The sequence below is a fragment of the Xyrauchen texanus genome, chromosome 5, assembly GCF_025860055.1.
Source record: "Xyrauchen texanus isolate HMW12.3.18 chromosome 5, RBS_HiC_50CHRs, whole genome shotgun sequence".
NCBI classification, from domain to species: Eukaryota; Metazoa; Chordata; class Actinopteri; order Cypriniformes; family Catostomidae; genus Xyrauchen; species Xyrauchen texanus.
In genome coordinates, this window is record NC_068280.1 from 7,883,046 (window position 1) to 7,905,032 (window position 21,987).

Below are 21,987 nucleotides of genomic sequence, written 5' to 3' on the forward strand. Positions count from 1 at the left end.
CAAAGTGAACGTGTATTTTATGTATACAGCTTCTGTAAAAAATTTCTCATAATACAGATATTTGATTCTGCTTATCTGTGCTGAATCTATGTGGGTTTATTTGTAGCAAAGCCTTGACTTGTGAAATCTGAAGTCATTTTATCTTCTCACTTATTCTGATGTTTACCACAAGAGGGTGGACTAACCAAGTACCTTGATATTCTTTATCATGAATATTATAATTTACTTTTTTCTTCTTTTTTTCTTTTGTTGATTTTCTCCCCCTTTTCTCCCAGTTTGTAATGCCCAATTCCCAATGTGCTTTTTTTAAGTCCTCGTGGTGGTGTAGTGATTTGCCTTAATCCGGGTGGCGGAGGACGAATCCCAGCTGCCCAGCTGTCAACCCACACATTTGATCATGTGGCGTGTTGAGCGCGTTTTCACGGAGACGTAGCGTGTGTGGAGGCTTCATGCTATCCACCGCGGCTTCCACGCTCAACTCACCACGTGCCCCACCGAGAACGAACCACATTATAGCGATCACGATGAGGTTACCCCATGTGACTCTACCCTCCCTAGCAACCGGGCCAATTTAGTTGCTTAGGAGACCTGGCTAGAGTCACTCAGCACACCCTGGGATTGGAACTAGCAAACTCCAGGGGCATAATGGAGATCATTTGCGTTTATAATTTTTTATAATTTATTACAAATTTGAATATTGGTTCATTTGAATTTCAAAAGGCATTGGAGCGAAGTAGAATTATAACAAGAATGCTATAAATCATACACAAAGTTGAATTATATTATAGTAGTAGAATTCATAGTTATTAAAAGTTATAAGATCTATTGTGCTTGTCTTGCTTTCTGCTGTAAAATCTGCACTTCAGTTTGATCCAATACAGAGACTCTTTCTTGACTAGATTTGTGAATACTCCACAAAGAGCTGGTATGAAATACATTTCATAAGCCGAATGACATTAAAACATTCCATTCATAGCAATGGATTTGAATATGATTAATCCTGCCCCATTGAGTGTATGGTGGTCTTTAATATGCAGGATCAGAGTATGAGAAAGCTTTCAATGAAGAACTTGCCAAACTCCAGAGACTACGGGGGTGGACAGCGTTTCCAGAATTTAAGTTCTCTGGTGTATATATGTATAAATATATATATATATATATAATTATTTAAAAAAAAAACAATTTATTTAACTCTTTTTGAGTTAAACCACTTTTGGGTTAGTTATTAGGCATGTTGGATGATCCAGAATCAATAGTTTCTGATTATTTTCTGTTATTATATTTTTATATATTTATATTATGGATGAAGGCAGCTCGAAAAGAAAACACCCACCATGGCATTGAAATATCTAATTCACATTATGAATATTATATTTTATGGGTCACTTATATTCAATTTATATACAGTTAACTTATTTCTGCAGTGGCAGAACTGTACACAACTGCAAAGGAAAGCAAAACAATAAAGTTGTTTCACCATTTTCAAATATTTAGTTTATAAAACGCTATGAATGACTGCTGAAAATTACCAACAACTGTACACATTTATAACGTATACACACAAATACACATTTTTAAACATGTTACACATGACCCCCTCATAGAAGTCTCTGGGGGCGAGCACTTTTTCCCCTATACCGTAATTTCTCCTCCCACATCATAAATATTCATGAGGAAAGTTGCCTGCGTGCCGTTACGTTATGACGACATGGAAGTACTGCGGGTCCCGATTGCTGCAGCCGCTTGTCATTGTGACGAAGATTGGCACTAAGGTAAGCTGTCACTCAAAATCTTCTTTTCCGACTCCCTATCAATCAGGCGATCTGGGCCGCGCTTTTAAAATGCACGCGGCACATAAGCTCGAGGTTTGCGCGGGAGTCGCGAGGTCTGGACGTTTTGGGGTGAAATCGGATGTTTGGACGGCTGTTTCGGGAGAGATTTTTCTGGCTCGACACAGTCTAGGCCCAGCTCTTTTTTATGATCTTTTGTAGAAGTGCGAACGGCGATGGCGGCTGCGCTGGTGGGGAGGGATAGCCTGATGTCCCTTAGATTGATTGATAGGCGATTATGGGCAGGCATTTTATTATATTTAAAGGGACAGGGGCGATTTTTTTTAAATAAGTCATCGAAAACGTTTTATTCGAAGCGGAATATTTTTTTCCATTATGACGTAACAATTGGACTATTAATTGATTCTGTAGCGCATCGAATAACAACTATATATTCACCTGAACATATGGAGTGGTTCAGACTAGAAGCTCACTAGAAGCATGGCGCCTACAGTAATAGAATATGAAAGACCGTCTGATACATGAGCACGGTTGCCATTAACTTAATGATTCCCTACAATTAATTCGCTAATCGAATTTGGGAACAAATGCACATCATTTCAGTTATTCTTTCTCAAATTCAAAGTGAACCACTCATTGAATATCCTACTGCAGTGGCATTATTTTGCTGTTACTATTTATATCGCGATACTGTATTTGTTTGGTCGCAAACGAGTAGGTGTGTTTATTCAATTTCACATATTATATGTCTGATACTGCACAAGTTAATCTTAAAGTTGTCATACACTCCAATAAAGAATGACTTTATTCATCTTTTAGAACAATGTTTCGTTGTAATGTGCATGCAGAAAATTTCATGAACACCCTGTACTCATATTCCCTTATACAGTACATTTAAAGCAAAATTACACTCTTATTATTATTTGTTTTACTAATTGATGCAGTGGTGTGTTATATTTATAGATAATGCATAGCAACTAACATTCAGTCTTCATTATACAGAAATTCAAATACACACACACAAAAAAAAAAAAAGAGTTTGAAATGTTCTCTTGCAGCTCTTCCAAATAAATGTTTCTCATTGTTGTGGCTGTGTTGGTTTAGTGGTGCTGAAGTTCAGCTTTAGAGAATGCCCAAGCGTTGTCCAAGGCAACAGTAACTATGATGACATCCCCATCAGTGTCCATGGAGGATTACCAAGAGGCCGAACAGGTTTGTGTTGCCAAAGAGCTAGTGCCTCTGTATACTGCTCAACAACTACTTTTGTTTTGTGTTTTAATGATCTAGAAAGGTTTACATGCACTCACTGAGCACTTTATTAGGAACACCTGTACGCCTACTTATTCATGCAATTATCTATTCAGCCAATCATTGGGCAGCAATGCAATGCATTAAATCATGCATATACGGGTCAGGAGCTTCAGATAATATTCACATCAACCATCAGAATGGGTAAAAAAAAATCTGTTTTGATTGTTAGTGCCAGACGGGCTGCTCTGAGTATTTCTGTAACTGCTGATCTCCTGGGATTTTCACACACAACGGCCTCTAGAGTTTACTCCGAATGGTGCCAAAAACATCCAAGGAGCGACAGTTCTGCAGATGGAAATGCCTGGTTGATGAGAGCGGTCAAAGGACAGGGTTGGTAAGGTTATTTTAAATAGGAATATCCCGATACTGGTATCGGAATCAGGTCTGATACCACACTCATGTACTCCTACTTGTGCTCGTAAAAATTGTAATCACGATATGTTCTAGTGAGATTATTTAACCGCAAAAGCTGTGCAAAATTCAATGAGATAAATATATAGTTGGCATGTATGGCATTCATCAAATGTGAGCAATTGTGTATGTGTGGAGACAGTGTTGTGCCGACGCCAGCTGCTCATAACTTTTAAAGCTCTTCCTTGGCTCATACATGCGCTCTGTAGCAGATGACCGAACAGAGCGCAAATTCACATAGTAGTGCAAGGCACAAACAGAGTACATACTTATTTAATTAAATAGCAGCCTTTGTTGTTTAGTAATCACTTTGTGTAACGTAGCGACACAAGACTGTAGCGACACATTTCAGACTGAAAACCTTCCATTATCATGCAGAAACACTTCAAAATAAAAGCTTAATTTAATTACAAGAAAAGTATGACAGAAATATATTACTAATGTAAAGTTATGTAATATTCACTATACTACTACTAATAATAACATGAATAAATCAATAGTAATTGTGTTTTATTTGAGCAATATCTCACATCTGTGATACTCTGTTATGCAGCCATTTATTTGACAAAATATAACTCCAATGCTGTATTTTGGACTGTGCTGTGAGGTTCTGTATAAAAGCACTTAATTTGATAAAATATAATACAACATTATGTTGAAAATCAATTGTTATAATTTCATTTGATTTAAAGTTTAATGAATTCATTCATTTAAACGCCATTTTGATGATAAAATGTTAAGAATACACAGAATATATTCTGTCAAATGTAATTTGTAACATATTCCTTTAGATTACACAAGGCCAGTAACGTAATCTAAATACTTTGGATTACTTAAGCACTGGCAGATTTTTGACTATAAACAAGTGAATAAAGTGAGAAAATAACTCCTCTGTAAACAAATTTTCTGAAAAGAAACCTAAATATCTTGTGCAATTTTGCTACTCAAGGAATGTATCTTGTTTTAAGGATTTTAATATATTTTTACAGGAGAATTTAAATTCTCATTAAGAATAAAATGTTTGCAGTACATCTTTGCCCCAATATCAAAGAGCTTAATAGAAGAAGAAAAAAGTTATGCTTTATTGTGAATTTTCTTCATAGAATTCATTATAAAATACAATCCTACCTGGTAATAGATGCATGTAAAGGCAAGAAATAGCATTTTATCGTAGCATAAAGCTAAATGTTCACATGGCAATTTACACAAGGCTGACTATTTTTGCTGCTCTAAAGTTCAAAACTCATAGAGTGTACTCAACCACATCATTTTCACATCATCTGATCGTATGTGGATTCTGTTCATAGAATGAGGGTGTAAAATGTATTATAGCTTTCTGTACAAGGTTAAAGGCAACATTGGTCACTCACAACAGAGTGAAAGTGCTCTTATGAATGAAACCAATCATGCACTGTTGAAATCACATCATTTATATGGATAAATGTTTTCCAACTAAACATTAACTAAATATTAAATGAAACAAATTACAATAAAAGGCAAAGTAATCTATTCAGTAATTAAAGTACTTTTTGAATCTAACTGTATTTTGATTACCAATGATTTAAATTGTAACTATAGTGGAATACTGTTACTAATATTTAGTATTTTAAATACGTAATCTCGTTACATGTATTTTGTTACTCCCCAACCCTGTCAATGGAAAATGACCAGACTGGTTCGAGCTGACAGAAAGGCTACGGTAACTCGGATAACCACTCTGTACAATTGTAGTGAGCAGAATAGCATCTCAGAAAGCACAACAAGTTGAACCTTTAGGCAGATGGGCTACAACAGCAGAAGACCACGTTAGGACCATAGTGTTCATAATAAAGTGCTCAGTGAGTGTATGAACATCTAAAGTCTAGATCGTCTCTTTGAAATTTAGAAAACTGCATTGTGTTGCAGGTGATGGCAGATAAATACTCATAAATCAGCATTGTTTATAAATGAGGCTTATATTGGGCTCCATCATCTTTTAAATAAATTGTACACATCTTTATAAATTCCAGTAAAATCAACAAATAAATTGCTATAATCTTACATCCTGATTTCTTTTGAATTCTGAGAACTCTGTGGTATCGGATGGAGAGATAGAGTGACTCGAGACTAACCCGAGATGTTCCGGCAGTCGTGAAATATTTTTAACATTTCCCCCATTTCAATCAACGCTATTGTTGCACTCCATCACATGCACTCAATCATGTGGGCCTGTCCAACTATAAAGTTAAAAGAAAAAAGCTTTAACAAGAAAGCATAGCAGCAAAACTGGGGGTGAGTAGCTCACTGTTGTAATATATTATAATTTTGGTAGCACTTTATAGTAAGTTTGCATTAAGTATCATGAACTAACAATAAGCAATATATTGTTTACAATATTTATTCATTATATTAGTGTTAGTTAATAAAAATGCAATTGTTTATTGTTCATATTCCATTAATTAATGTTAACATATGCAACTTTTAATTAAAAAAATGTATTACTATATGTTGAATTTAACATTCAAATTAAAAAATGCTGTGAAAGTATTGTTCATTTTTAGATAATGTTAACAAATGGAACCTTATTATAAAGTGTTACCATAATTTTAATATATGAAAGATTATTCTATGTTCATTATGCAAATTATGAAAGTGATTACACAGCCAATAAAATATATTTTGAGCAATAAATCAGTTTTCTTTGTTGACTGCATTGTGTCTGGATGTTGAGGTTGGTTGTTCATATCTTTTTTTCTTAATAATTATGCAAATTATCCCAAGATATGAGAGATACATGCTCTACTCTGCATTTTCGAGTCCCAAAAGCCACTTAAGGTGTTGCTAATTCTGTATCTCCTCAATTTCCCCTGCCAAAGTCTGAAACTAATGTGGAAAGCCATTGTGTTAAATCTGTGAAACCTTTTTTAAATGTGACAGACGATGATGAAGTAGTCAGAGAAGTTAGAGAGAAGCCTTTTTGTGAAAATGAGGTTTTATTACATGCTTTGAAACCTCATGTCAACCCTGAAGGTCTCGTTCACCCTGGGGTCTGTACTATGAAAGAGGAGCTGTGTTTATGGCCCACATATGGAAGTTAGTGCCCGAAGACATTGCGGCTGACAATGCTAACTTCCACATACCTTACCCAGCACAGACAAACTGCCTTCAACATCTTCTTTATCTATTACTCCCCCTTACCCCCCACTCCGCTTTCCCATGCAGATGCAAATGGGGGAACAGACAGCGGGACAAGCAGAAGAATGTTTAGAAGAAGAGGAGCGAGAGGAGGAGGAGGAGGAGGAGGAGGAGGAGAGCAGCTCAGTGCCATCTGAGACACAGACTCCTATGGAGCTCTACAAGACAGCCATTTACAGGTAAGACATTCGTTTCTCTTACTTTCTTTGTCTATTCTCTCTCTCACTTTCAAATTGGGCATGTTTTTGAGGTGTAGTTGAATATTTATGCTTAGTATCCAGTGTGAATCTTCAGTTAAACAATGTTTTTGTTGACTTCAGACATCCCTTGTTTCCTCTGTTGGCACTGCTCTTTGAAAAATGTGAGCAATCTACTCAGAGCTCCGATTGCGTGACTTCAGCCAGTTTCGATGTGGACATCGAAAACTTTGTACGGAACCAGGAGAAAGAAGGCAAGGCTTTTTTCAGTGAGGACCCCGATTTAGACAATCTGGTAAGAACACTTGTCTTTAAAATGTTACCATAGATTGGGCCCTTCAGATGGACATATTAGACCAATTTGGACCACCTTAAATTACTGTATAAAAATATTCTGGTTTCAATACAAGTAAAGCTTAATCAACAGCATTTGTGGCATAATGTTGATTACCACAAAAATGTATTTCAACTCGTTTCTCCTTTTCTTTAAAAAAAAAAAAAGAAGCAAAAATCGAGGTTACAGTGAGGCACTTACAAAAGAAGTGAATGGGGCCAATATTTTTTTTTTTTTGTTTGTTTGTTTAAACAGAAATGTGTAGCTTATAATTTGATAAAAGCACATGTTAATTTTTCTGTCAAAACCAATGTATTATTGGTGCTGTAAAGTAGTTTGAATAATTGTTTTTGTGGTCGTTTTAAGGGTTTTACAGCATTATGTCGTCATGACAACAAAGTTGTATAAGTGGATATATCTTTACACAGAAAAGTTTAGTAAGCATTTATCACTCTAAAATCATGTTAACATGCATATTGTTTACATCTTGTTGCTAAACGTTTGAAGCAGTGAGTATTTTAATGTTTACGAATTGGCCCCATTCCCTTCCATTTCAAGTGCCTCACTGGAACCCAGATTTTTGCTTATTGTTTTTAAAGAAAAGGGGGGATGAGTTGAAATAATTTTTTTTGTGGTAATCATTATTATGCCACAAATGCTGTCGATCGAGCTTAACTTGTAGTGAACCCGGAACATTCCTTTTAACTGGTTTTAAATGGGTAATGCTGGTGTGTTACTAACACAAGCTGGTTACAGTGTCGAGAAAAAGTATTTGAACCTTTTGCTATTAGCTGGTTTTCTGTATTAATTGGTCATATATTATGATCTCATCTTTATCAATGTCACAAGTATAGACAAAGCACAGTGTGCTTAAGATAACAACACACAAACAATTATAATCTTTCATGTCTTTATTGAACACATCCCATTAAACATTGAGTTAAGTGATCCATAGGCTAAAGATGTCAACAAAAGCTAATTAGAGTCAGGAGTTGGCAAACCTGGCATACAATTAATTAATTAATGTGGGTTAGATCTACTTTGACTTTTAAAAAGCACTCAAAATTTTGCTATTCACAAGAAGTTTCTGCTGACGTGGACCATGCCTTGCAAAAAAGATATTTCAGAAGACTTACGAGCAAGAATTGTTGCTTTGCATTATGCTGGAAAGAGTTACAAAGTTCTCAAGAAGAGATTAGATATTTATCTGCCCACAGTTAGACATATATAAATAGAGATGATTCACTACTTTGGCTTCTCTCCCTAGAAGTGGCCGCCCAGCCAAGATGACTCAAAGGGCACACTGCAGAGTGCTCAATGAGGTTATAAAGAACTCTAGAGTGACAGCTAAAGACTTGAAGGAATCATTGGAACTGATTAACATCTCTGTTCATGAGTCTACTGTACGGAAAACATTAAAAAGGCATAGTGTCCATGGTTCAAAACCACAAATTGTTTGGGAACCTGCAGCACTATGTATGGTGTAAAAAGGGCACTGTATACCAAAATGAAAACATTCCAACGGTGAAGTACAGTGAAGGAAGCATCATGATTTGGGGCTGCTTTGCTACTTCTAGGCCTGGACCACTTGCCATCATCAAGGGTAAAATGAATTCCCAAATTCATTAAGATATCCTACAGGATGGGGGCCTGGGTAGCTCTGCAAGTAAAGACGCTGACTACCACATCTGGAGTCGCAAGTTCGAATCCAGGGTGTGCTGAGTGACTCCAGTCAGGCTTCCTAAGCAACCAATTGGCCCGGTTACTAGGGTGGGTAGAGTCACGTTGGGTTAACCTCCTCGTGGTCACTATAATGTGGTTCTCGCTCTCTGTGGGGCGCATAGTGAGTTGTGCGTGAATGCCGCAGGGAATAGCGTGAGCCTCCACACGCATGTCTCAGTGGTAACGCGCACAACAAGCCACGTGATAAGATGCACGGAGTGCCGGTCTCAGACGCTGATTGAGGCGAGTCACTATGCCACCACGAGGACTTGGAGCACATTGGGAATTGGCCATTCCAAATTGGGGAGAAAAGGGGAGAACATTTTTTTTTTTTTAAAGATATCCTTCAGGATAATGTCAGGGTGGTTGTGTGCCAGCTGAAGCTCAGTAGATTTTGGTGATGCAGTAGGACAATTACCCTAAATATTGAAGTAAATCCATTACAGAATGGCTTCAAAAAAGACATTCCACCTTTTGGAGTGACCCAGTAAGAGCCCAGACCTTAACCCAAAAGAGATGCTGTGGAATGACCTCAAGAGATCCGTTCACACCAGACATCCTAAGAATATGGCTGAGCTGAAGCAGTTCTGTAAGGAAGAATGGTCCAAAATTTCTTCTGAATGCTGTGCAGGTCTAATCGGCAGCTGTCGAAAATGTTCGATTGAGGTTATTGCTGCCAAAGGAGGACTGACCAGTTTTAAAACCCAAGGGATCACTTATTTTCCCACAGCACTGTGAATGTTTAATGGGATTTGTTTATGAATTGTTTGTGTGTTGTTAGCCTAAGCACATTTTGTTTGTCTATACTTGTGATATTGATGAAGATGAGATCACATTTGATGACCAATTAATGCAGAAAACCAGCTAAATCCAAAGGGTTTACATACTTTTCTTGCCACTGTATTTTTGCAGGTAGACCAGCTTGACCAGTATAGCCACGATGGGTGACCAACCAAAACCAGCATGAATTTGCCCATAACATGCTTTATACTGATTAATATGATGGGGTCAGTTAATAATTAAATTGACTAGTGAACCAGCACTGACCAGCTGGGCTGTTTTATTTTTAATTATTTTTTCCCAGCACATGGGTTTGACGAAATGTGGGGGGTTTTTGGGCCAGGATTGGGTCAGTAATGTATAACTATGGGTTTGCATCGAGTTTGGTTTCATAGTGAATGAAGATATAAATATTTCATATGTGTATTTCAAACGTAACTCATTCTGAGCATGTGCACAAACACTCTGTCCATCTGGGTGTACTCGCTCAGATGGTGAAGGCCATCCAAGTGCTGCGGATTCACCTTCTGGAGCTGGAGAAGGTGAGCGACCTGTGTAAAGATTTCTGCAGCCGCTACATCGCTTGCCTCAAGACCAAGATGAACAGCGAGACTCTGCTGAGCGGGGAACCAGGAAGCCCCTACTCCCCAACACAGACACTGGTACAAAAAGAGACCCCCTAAATTTGTCTCCATCTTTACTCAGATGTCTATCAAACAAATGAATGTTGTGTGTATTCTCTTCTCAGCCACTAAGCTCATTCTCTGGAGCCATGAGTCCTCAAGGTATTATAGTACCAGCATCTGCCTTACAGCAGGGCAATGTTACTGTCACAGCTGTAAACCCCACACAGGTGGTCACAGGTGTAGTGATATTTTTTTTTTTTTTTACTATTACACTTTCTCTCTGTTTCTGTTTATATCTGTGTATATTTTCTTGTCTCTCATTTTTCCATATATTGACTGTCTGTTTGTTTGTTTGCCCAGGTGGTACGGTATATCAGCCCGTTACAGTTGTTACTCAGCAGGGGCAGGTGGTCACACAGACTCTGTCACCTGGAACAATACGTATCCAGAACTCACAGGTGAGTGATGTCCTCAACTTCCACACTCTTTCTGGAGATGGCTCAAATTCCAGCATTAACGAATGAAAATAAATGTCTCCACATAGTTTGTAATCAGGATGTTCAAATATATACTTTAAACATTAAGTGTACTTCATGTATTATACTGTTTATTAATAATAATTAATTATGAAGCTTCAAGACACACAGACTCCAAACACTTGTGTTTGTTTACCCACAGCTTCAGCTGCAATTAAACCAGGATCTGAGTTTTTTCACTCAGGAGGACAGCTCGTCTAAGGCAAAGAGAGGCATCTTGCCCAAACATGCAACCAATGTCATGCGCTCTTGGCTCTTCCAGCACATCGGTGTAAGTCAGTGTTGGAGGTTTTGCTAGCCTAAAAGCAAAGTGGCAAAACGACTTGCAGACAAAAATGTGGTCATTCACATGCTTTAATGCAAAATTAAAATAAACGTGTCCTTGATCATTTTAATAAATGGAGTACTTGATTAAGCGCAAGGTTTAGATGGGAGAAGCTGTTTCAATGTTGCCAACTGCAGGCAAAGGCACAAAGGAAAATCAAATTGCAATGTTCAAGTAGTGTTTTTACTAGTCAAATATTTAAAACTGAAGGAGTACTCAAGTTAATCGAGCACATCCCTAGACAGCAGACAGATGAATATATTAGCACATTTAACAATACCTAGTCTGATGAAGGTGATGTAATAGTGAAAAATACAATTGGATACAGTACTGTGCAAATGTTTTAGACACTTGTGAAAAATGTTGCATAGTGAGGATGTCTTCAAATATAATGCCATAAATACTTTTCATTTATCAATTAACATCATACAAAGTCCAGTAAACATAAAAAAGCTAAATCAATATTTGGTGTGGCCACCTTTGCTTTTAAAACAGCACCAATTCTCCTAGGTACACTTGAACATAGTTTTTCTTGGCTGTTGGCAGATAGGATGCTCCAAGCTTCTTGGAGAATTCACCACAGTTCTTCTATTTATTTAGACTGTCTCAATAACTTCTGTCTCTTTATGTAATCTCAGACTTGATGTTCAGTGGGGGGCTTTGTGGGGGTCATGCCATCTCTTGCAGAGGGCCCTGTACTTCTATTCTAATCTTTTCTATTTGCAAAAGGAATGTTTGGTAGTCTAAAATGTATTTTTCCTATTGACACTAAAGCTGAAGATATAAATAACCATCTTAAGACAGTTTTTGTGAAACATCTTAAGTGCCTAAAACTTTTGCACAAAACTTTATGTATGTATCTATGCATGTATGTGTATATATATATATATATATATATATATATATATATATATATATATATATATATATATATAAAAAAAAAAAAGGAGCTACTTTTTTTTTTTACAAAATTTAGCACCTTCCCATGGTAAAACTGGGGAGGGAACTGAAATCTAATTAACACCCAAGCTTAACAGAATACAGATTAATTTTCAAGCTGAGGAAAAACAGCTTGTTGTGTTTTGCTTTATACTGAATTTTTTATTTAGTTGTATTTTTTTAATGTATTGCTGAGAAAGTGGAATGAGGTGTGGATGACTGACACGTGAAGCAGTCACACACATTCACAAATGTCAGCTCCTCATATGACTGGGGCTCTGGAGAGAGCGCTAAAAGTTCAAGAGCCGAAGAGCCTGCCGGGGGGAGATTGTCTGTCAGGCATCGGTTTAGATGGGAAGCTCACAGAGAGACATTGTTCTAATGAAGTTTAAAATAGGAAGAGTGTGTTTGACTGAAAGATATAGGTGAGAAAAGAAGGTAGGCAAGAGACTCAAGTGAGTTTGAGAAAGTTCTTGTCTACCCTTTACCTCCTTTTAAAAGTGTAAGTTCACCCAAAAATGAAAATACTGTCATTATTTTCTCCAAAGTTTGTTCCTAACCAGGACTTTTTTCGTGAAACACAAAAGGAATAATTTGATATGGCTTTGCAATGCTTTCCTACTCCAACAAGCACAAAACCACAGTTGTCGTCAGTGCAACTCATGCACTATATTCCAAGTCTTCAGAAGTTACCGAAATTTAAGTTCAGATCTTTCTTTCCCTTTTCAGCACCCTTATCCTACAGAAGATGAGAAGAAACAGATCGCCCTGCAGACCAACCTGACCCTGCTGCAGGTTAACAACTGGTGAGTTATTAGATTAGTGTAAAACAGAGGCCGGAAACATCTTGAGACCCAGGTAGATCAGTGTACATGTCTAGATAACTTATGATTGGCCGAATCTCTTCAGGTTCATAAATGCACGGAGACGAATCCTGCAGCCCATGTTAGACGCCAGCTCCTCAGACACACCCAAGAGCAAAAAGAAGACGCCCCAGACACGCCCCCTCCAACGCTTCTGGCCCAACACCCTCGCCTCTTCTGTTTCCCAGCAAAAAGTTACCATGGAAGACGGTATGGCCAAAAAGAACTTCATAAATGAGAGCTATGTCACAGAGGCCACGTTCACACAGTAGCAGAATACGGTTGTCAGACCTGTTTTAAGTGCTTAATATGGTTGTGTTCATAAAAAGGATGGCTATTTACAGTGTGTAACAACCACATTCTCTTACCAAACTGACACCAGCAAATTTTCAGGTCTCTCAACCGCATTCGTGGCAAACCTGTGATGTGTGAATGGAACCGCACTGGACAACTAGTTGTCAGATCATATAATGTGAAAGCCACGCTGCACTGTACAAGAGCATGCCTGTCACTATATGAGCTGCATGTCATCCGAAGTTCCAACCGCTATCTTTTACCGAAGCTGCATGCAATTGTGAGCCGCAAGTCTAATGCTGAGCTCTGCACGTGGTTAAAAATCATTCAAAGCAGCTGTCGGCTAATATTGGTCTGATGAATGAACTTGCACTTAATTTGACCCTAATTTTTTGGACTATTTAATAATGCAGCCTTATTGTGATAAGACATCCCGGTGTGATCGATGTCGCCATCTATAATATTTACTTCAGTCACTGTCACTATGTTTATAGCTGTCAGAATACGGTTGTGATTTCAGTTGTTCGTTCATACAAACAGTATTCAAGCCGCTACTGTAAGATGTTGTATGAACAGGACATTTCAAGTCTCACACCTGTAAGTAAATGCGGTTGTCAATCCCAAACACTGACTGCGTGAACGTGGCCAGAGTATTGATTTAGGGAACAGTGGTTTATACATTTGAACTAGATTTGTACATTTCTGAAGAAAATGTGAGTGGTCCTTGCCCATGCAAAACTAACTACCACGCTGCTAGGGCATTGTGGGTGGTTGCCAGGGTGTGTTAAGCAGTTGCTAAGGTGTTCTGACTTTTTCTTAGTGTGATACTATCAGGGTTCCCACTGTGATGGAAAAACTGGAAATATCAGGACATTTTAAACGCCTGGTAAATTCTTGGAAATTGATAAAATCTTAAAATTAATGCAAATTTCTATAATGAATGTAAATTTTTCTTGTTTTCCACTGGTCAAAAAATATCTCCTCCACTAGATATTGCTCTTGTGAAGAGTAATGGAATGGTCAGATTTAATTTTGCATGGCGAAATTCCCATGGCTACGGCGCGGAAGGAAGTTGAGTGCATGTGAAACCAGCAATAAACGAATTGCCAAGCAGCCTCTTTTTAATGTTGCACTCAATACTCTGGGAGAGTCTAGTTAAAAAGAAACTCACCTCTAAAATTATATCTTGTCCATTGTTAATATTCATTGTTGCTGTGTATGAAGCACCGCCAACACCGAGGTCACTGTCAAACCAAGTAACTTCCTGTTGGTCAATGGACATGTAATCTGTCAGGGTAAATTCTTCGCCAACGGAAGACCATTGAGCGAAATTCAAGATTGCTCTGATATCTTATTGTGGTGACTGTGATTCGGCCGTGGAAATATTTCAATTGAAGGTAAATGTGATCGGGCCTTAAGGGGCTGTTAAGACTAGAAGTAGACCGATCTATCGCTTTCACAGAATCGCCTGTGCTGATAGTTGCTGATCTTTTTAAAAAATCCTCTGTGGCTAGCGCTGGAGGATTCTTCGCTATCGGAAGTCCATTGAGTGAAATTTACAATCGTGTGGCTTCTCGTTGAGATTACTGCATTAATGCTGCACTATGTAACTTTTTGCTCTCTAGCGACATCTGTGGTTGAAACTTTAAATTTCAAGTAATTTGCGGAAGAATACTTTGAGTCGTGTTTCGGCACTGCCCTTCTGGTGGATGAATCTCATGATTTGAGCTTTGTCTGTGTGTGATCATGACTGGAGATATTCAGAGCTGGTGTCATAAGGTGCCATTTTCATGTTGATATAATGTTATATGATTAAACCTTTAAAACTCAAATATTACTTGCTTTGATGAAGATAAATAACACTTGTATTCACATATTTTCAATTAATGAATTTTAATTATAGCGCTTTTCTGACACTGCACTCAAAGCGCTTTTACGTAGAGAACAGGGGACTCAATCACCTAAATCACCACCAGTATATTTTAATATTATTTTTCAAGTGTTTAATCTACTACTAATGTTTGTATTGTATTACACTTATCAATTTAAGAGGTGATACTCGTGATATGGCTGATACGAGTTCAGTGGAAGACTTTCTATTGTTATATTATATTGTGCCTCGGTTGATAATGCAAGTGAACCATAATACTACAATAGTATGTCTATGCACTGCACACAACCGCAAACTAAAACATAAAACGGGGATAAGATATACTTAATTAAACATGAAAATTATATGCTTAAAATTGCAATATAACCATTACAAGAAGTCACTTTCAGAAGTCATTAATATTTAAGCAATATCACACATTTAAGACTGCTATATTGCCCTACATCAGCACTGCTCTGGCCTCTTGCCATAGGTATTCACAGCAGTGCTGATTTAGGGCCATAGAGCATGATTGCGGGTGTGATATTTCTAATATACAACAGTTCATTGAACAAGTAAATTTAAAAGAAAATTGGAAAAACTGAGGATGGTCATAAAAAATACATTTGTGCATGAATTACTTTCTTACCTGATGGATCAGAACCTGCCATTGCTTCTTCAAACCAAATGATGCGTCCAAACCTTCATTCTAACAAGTTATTGGAGAAACAAGGATGTGTTTGTGTGTGTGTGAGAGAGAGAGAGAGAGAGAGAGCAAGAGAGAGATATTGAGCTTGTGCGATCACCTATCAAATTCATCCTATTTTCTCAGTGGTAAATTAGCCGTCCATGTGGTGGTATTCCTCCCTATTTCACGTTAGCCTGTGCGTAAGGATCATTCACTATTGAAACCACAATCTCCTCTTCCATTTTGAACAGTATGTCCTCTCCAATGTGGAAACTGTGGTAGGATTTAAGCACCTTGAGTTTGTGTAATTAATCAGTCTGTTTTGTCTCTCTGCTGTGAGCCTTAATGCTGAAGTTGTTAGTTTTAAGCTACTTCCTAGTGTAGTAGTAATACAAGTGATCACGTAGTGCTGATGAATGAAAACACTGACTGATGCTGACTGGCTTCATGTCACCAACTGGCTCATATTACACACAAAAATGGTGGCTGTTGGCTAAAATATGTTAAGTCACAAAATTAAAGGTAAAGAGACACGTATAGCACTGCTCTTACACTTTAGTTTAGAACGGTACGAACAAGCGGAGTGATACAAACAGTGAAGTGTCGGGAGTGCTGAACTGTGTGAGTGTGACTGAATGAACTGTAGTTTCTTATTTTTAACAGCTACTTGTAAACTAAAACAGTTACATTCCCGCCATCTACTGTTTACATGGGAACGAGACAGCCAGTTCTTCTTTTCTATGTTCACTGACATGACATTATGACGCAAGGGTGTACGTCATAAGTCAGCGATTTCGCACTAAATTGGACCCGACAGCTTACAATACTCGGGGTAAGGTAAAAACTTTAATCAATAATGGCAATTTGTTAATTTTTAACAAAAAAAATTAAATAGTCCAGCTTTAAGAGCCCCTACAGACTAGAGGTAGACTGATGTATTGGTTTCACAGAATAATTGGTGCAGTTTCTGATATATATACTACCGGTCAAAACTTTTGAAACACTTACTCATTCTTTATTATAATTTTTTTTCTTCACATTTTAGAATAATAGTAAAGTCATCAAAACTATGGAATAACATAAATGGGTCTATAGGAATTATGTTGTGACTAAACAAAATCCAAAAGAAATCAAAACTGTGTTATATTTGAGCATTGTCAGAGTAGTCACTCTTTGCCTAGAATTTGCAGACATGTACTCTTGACATTTTCTCAACCAACATCTTGAGGTATCACCCTGGGATGCTTTTCAAACAGTATTGAAGGAGTTCCCATTTATGTTACACAGCAATGCAGACGGATGGGAAAATGAGTTTGGTGTGAACGGACCCTAAAACTTGCTTGAAAGACAGAATTATGTCCAATGTGCAAGAGAATCATTCTTTTGGGTCAGTGATGCGACACAACTGATCAAAACAAATCTGTTGCGAATTGGTTTGAATAAAAAATATTTATAAAAATCTGTATTGAATAATCAAACACTTGGAAAGGTCATGGATAAGTCACTGAATAGCATAGGTCCAAAAGGGTGGGAAGCCTGTACAATGTTCTGTGTCATTTCTGGGTGGTTGCTCACTGCCCAAAGTCAAGACTCTTGATGATTCCGATATAATTTGGGTCCCTTCTTTAATGTTAGTCTATGGGATTTTTCACCCATTTATCACCTGCCAAGTAAACATTGTCTACTTAGAAAAGTAATAGTACACTTCTCCTCAAGAAGCCACAGGATATGAGGTATCATTCATGTCCATAGCACATAAGGAGCAGAACCCCAAGTATGAGCAATTGTAAATTCACCATATCAAGCACAGCTACGATTATTATAAATGCATAATATATCATTACAATAGCTAGTATTAACGGAAAATGACATTTTTGCCTGTTTTAGCAAGGTTAGAAATGTTTTGGTTGTCGTTTCCAGGTACCACGGTAACAGTCGGTGTGGGTGAAGATGGGCTGCAGACGCTCTCATCGGATGGAGCTACGCTGGCCATGCATCAGGTCATGATGGGAGGTCACAGTGAGGAGGAGGATGAAGATGATGAGGAAGATGATGAAGAAGATGATCCTTCTCACTCTGACATGACCAGGCTGGGCCTGGAGACTAGCGACTCGCTGTAATACAACTACACACACACTCTTACACTGACATTACAGTGATGTGGAGAAAGACATTTTTCAGAGGAGTATCAGAGCACTAAGATGAAAGACAGTGGAAGACGGTAGGTAGACATGAAGAGAGAGAGAGAGAGAGAGACATACAAGCAAACAAACCTTGGCTGATGTTTTGAAGATCACTGCACACGTCCTCAAGTTGTCAAACAGCTTGTTTGGAGAACAGAGAAAGGGCTTAAAGCCATCACACACACACACAAACAACCCACACATGCTCATGTACACAGTCAAAATGAAGAGCACAAGTGCACAGTCATTCTCTCACGCGGTCGAACACAAGAAGCATTTCCTTCGCAGGAACTGCGGTTATGCGACGCAGTTAGCCGAGTGCAGTTTTTTTTGTATGATACTGTAAACTTAAAAGTGTTCAAAGCACAGTTTGAAAGAGGTAAAGAAAATGTACAAAAAAAAGAAAATTTAAGGGATAGTTCACCCAAAAATGAAAACTCATTTACTCACGTCTTTCCAAACCTGTATGGCTTTACTTTCGTGGAACATAAAGAACGTACAATGAAAGTGAATGGTGACTCAGGTTTAAATTTTGCTTAACATGTCCTTTTGTGTTCCATGGAAGAAAGTCATACAGGTTTGGAACAACATGAGTACTGGAAATAATGAAGAACATTTTTTTTGGTGAACTTCAGCCTTAATGCTGAAAGATATGTACTTATCCTAATCGTCTTGGATACTATGACAATGAGATTTCGTCTTATGCATGCCTGTGTTTGCATTAATTGCCAGGCACCAGGAAAAGAAGGAACTATTTTTATAGTACACTGTCAGAAATGATTGGTGCCAAATATTTGTTCTTTTTTTTTTTTTTGGCTCTTATTTGCTATGTTTTGTAAGGAATGTATGGAGAAAAAAAAATAAGAAAACAGGTCCCCCTGTTTGTTTGTTTTTTTATTGGGGGGGTTGAATTGTGGTAACTACTAAGTACAACGAAAGAAATTCCAGAAAAGTTATCAGCTGGAGGCATAGACTCAGAAGCCTTACGTTTTTACATTTCTGATGGAACAATGTGAAACGCTCTCATATTTGTTTGAAACATCACTGATGTCCTGCACAATCAGGATAAAAACATTTCCAAAAATGTGCTAGGTTGTGATAATATTTATGATATTCAATGCTTGCAATTTTATTGCTTTTTAATGGTTACATTGAAGAAAAAAAAAAAATCTTGCAGAAGTGGAATGCAGACAGATATCAACGATATCAGCTTTATATTTATGTACATTTTTGGCAGAACTTTTTTTTTTTTTTTATCTTGGACATTTCCTAAAGAATTTTTTATTTTTTTTCAATATCTATAGATTGTTTGCATGGGTTTTGATTTATTATTGTAAAGAAACATTGACTATTTTTTGTTTTAGAAAATATGCTCAAACGCTCGCAGCAGATTACACAAATCTATCTCACGATGTAAAGCACTTGAAATTTGTACCATTGACCAGTTTGACTTATTAAATTAATTCTCAATGATAAGTTTCATGCATGGCATTTCAAGGTTTTTAAAAGCCAATATAGAATATGAATTTTACTTGGTTTGCCCCAATTTTTTACTTTATTTTATGACCTAAAATTCTTTCTTTACAGATGTCAGTTCATTAATTGAACTCATAAATCCTGTTTTATTGTTATTTAGCGTATTCAGTGCTTTAGGTTGTCTGTTCTGAGCAGCTTTTCATTTGCATCAATAGTCTTGTGATACCATCAGTCAGATGACTAACCCAAAAGCAGACAGTCAACTCCGTTAGCTCAGCATGGGGGGTTTAAATGCTAAACTTAGCGCTTTGAGCATCTTTTTCTTTGCTTCTATAATCGCTTTTCTCACACACATAGACACAAACACACACAGATTTGCCTTTCAGACTCTTAATTTTGTAATAAAAAACACTACCTGAAAAACATTTGTTGTGCTTGATTTTCTTTATTGAGTTTTGTTGTGTCTTCACAGATCATGAGCTGCATTCATGATAGGGGCCAGAGATTATTTTTAGTGTAACCTTCACTGACTCAGTCTGCTGCACAGACATATAAATTATTTGACTTGGGGGTAAAATTGTAATGTAGATCATGGGAATATTCATCAGTTATCTCACTTTATCTCTGGTTTTGTGTTATACTTTTTCATATCATTATTTATTTCTGAGTTTTGTGTATAGAATATGGACATTCTGGAGGAGCAGAATAGAGACTCAAAAACTAAAGTATTATATGACATAAATATCTACATAAACAAATTTGATGAAGATTATAAATATTAAAGCATCACATCCTAAGTGTGTGTACAATATTTGGACTTTAATACAAAAATATACACTTAGATATGCATGGAGCCAGTGATAAATATGCAATGACAAAATAAATGAATAATTTGGTCACAAATAAATTAATAGTGCAATAAATTGCAAATAAATTGTCAACTGTGAATATTTGTTATCAGTGTCTCTGAAAATGACTGTACCACACATCACTATATGGCATATTTCTCTTATAAAAACCATATTTGGCTGCTAGGCCATGTAAAACGGTACGTATGAAAATTCTTTCAATTTATCAGATCCATGATTCAGCAGGAGCTCGTCCACTATGAGATGCTGACTGACTCTGATCCTCTTCTTTCTAACCAAAAAAAAAAACATAAGAGAAACTAGATTTAAATTTTCTGAAATAAATATTAGTGCTGAAAACATTATTATTAGCTGTCTGATTTTATTGGTGAGTCAGATCTTTCCAATGAATTGGGTTTCTCCATTACACAAAACAAATCAGAATGATCCGACTCTCGAGTCACTGATCGGACATCAGCGGTTTCTCAGCTTATTGGTTTCTGAAGGAATAGTTCACCCAAAAATGACTCATTTACTTACCCTCATGTCAACTCCGATGTGTATGACTTTCTTTCCTTATAAGAATATTTCAGCTCTGTAGGCTCATAAAATGCTAGTGAATGGTGACCAGAACTCCAAAAGCTCCACAAAGCAGATAAAGGCAGCATAAAAGTAATCCATAAGACTTCAGTGGTTCAATGTCAATGTCTTCTGATGCAATTCAGTTGGTTTTGGGTGAGCAAAGTCTTATCATAGTTAGGGAGTGGTGGTGGCGTAGTGGGCTTAAGCACATAACTAGTAATAAGAAGTAATCAGAAGGTCGCTGGTTCGATCCCCACGGCCACCACCATTGTGTCATTGAGCAAGGCACTTAACTCCAGGTTGCTCCACGGGGATTGTCCCTGTAATAAGTGCACTGTAAGTCGCTTTGGATAAAAGCGTCTGCCAAATGCATAAATGTAAATGTAAGTTTGGCACCCAGGATCTGCAATAATTCATCAGTCCCAGAAAGCTTTGCATCTGTTTCTTGTTTTTTGGATTAGTGAATGTAGTGATAGTTTTCACTCTGTGTGGAGACAGGCAGTAAGGATATGTCCCAAATATTCCACCTTCCTCTGGACCCATTGAAGTTTTGCTTTGGAGGCTTTAAATCCTGCAGCAGTGAGGATATTGCAAACAATGGTGGATGTAGCAGCACACAAGTCTTTAGACTGTCCAGTGACCAGAATATCATCTGTGTATTGAAACAGGCAGGTGTTGGGAGGCAGTTGTGCGTTTTTCAGGGCGTTGTGCACTACAGCAGAAAACATAGCCGGGGAATAGCTGAACCCTTGAGGAAGGCATGTCCACGTGTATTGGATCCCACCTGTGTGAATGTGAGCAGTGGCTGTGTCACAAGGTCCACTGGCACACTGAAAAAAGCAGAACATAAATCAATCACTGTAAAATATTCATGATTAGATGGAATAGAAATAACTGCATTAACCAGAGCCTGTGAACTGGCAAAAGAACAGTGCGTGAACATATACACTGATTCTAAATACGTATATGGTATAGTGCATGATTTTGCTAAATTATGGGAAGAGAGAAGCTTTAAAACTTCAGGGGGAAAACCAATTG

The 21,987-nt window shown here is 37.4% G+C and overlaps 1 protein-coding gene across 5 annotated transcripts; it reads left to right on the forward strand.

Moving 5' to 3' along the window:
• Positions 1-1,710: 1,710 nt before the first annotated feature.
• LOC127643492 (homeobox protein PKNOX1-like) lies at positions 1,711-19,931 on the forward strand. Of its 5 annotated transcripts, none has more exons than XM_052126291.1 (11): positions 1,711-1,772; positions 2,895-3,002; positions 6,714-6,865; positions 7,007-7,178; positions 10,211-10,381; positions 10,468-10,582; positions 10,706-10,803; positions 11,024-11,152; positions 12,875-12,951; positions 13,055-13,218; positions 17,781-19,931. In XM_052126291.1, exons 2-11 carry the CDS (start codon positions 2,952-2,954, stop codon positions 17,978-17,980), a joined length of 1,329 nt encoding a protein of 442 aa, XP_051982251.1. In that variant the 5' UTR covers positions 1,711-1,772; positions 2,895-2,951; the 3' UTR covers positions 17,981-19,931. The 5 variants fall into 5 exon arrangements, with proteins under 5 accessions (XP_051982251.1, XP_051982249.1, XP_051982252.1 ...); XM_052126289.1 differs by lacking the exon at positions 1,711-1,772 and adding an exon at positions 3,271-3,435 and having other exon boundaries at positions 1,823-3,002; XM_052126292.1 differs by lacking the exon at positions 1,711-1,772 and adding an exon at positions 1,823-2,508.
• The last annotated feature ends 2,056 nt before the right edge of the window (positions 19,932-21,987 follow it).

Bases quoted from the DNA above. Each gene is read 5' to 3' on its own strand.
- LOC127643492 (XM_052126289.1), top strand. From the start codon at position 3,355: ATGGTGCCAAAAACATCCAAGGAGCGACAGTTCTGCAGATGGAAATGC. The intron at 6,866-7,006 runs GTAAGACATTCG...TGTTGACTTCAG, and splicing joins TACAAGACAGCCATTTACAG to ACATCCCTTGTTTCCTCTGT. The intron at 10,583-10,705 runs GTGTAGTGATAT...TTGTTTGCCCAG, and splicing joins CCCCACACAGGTGGTCACAG to GTGGTACGGTATATCAGCCC.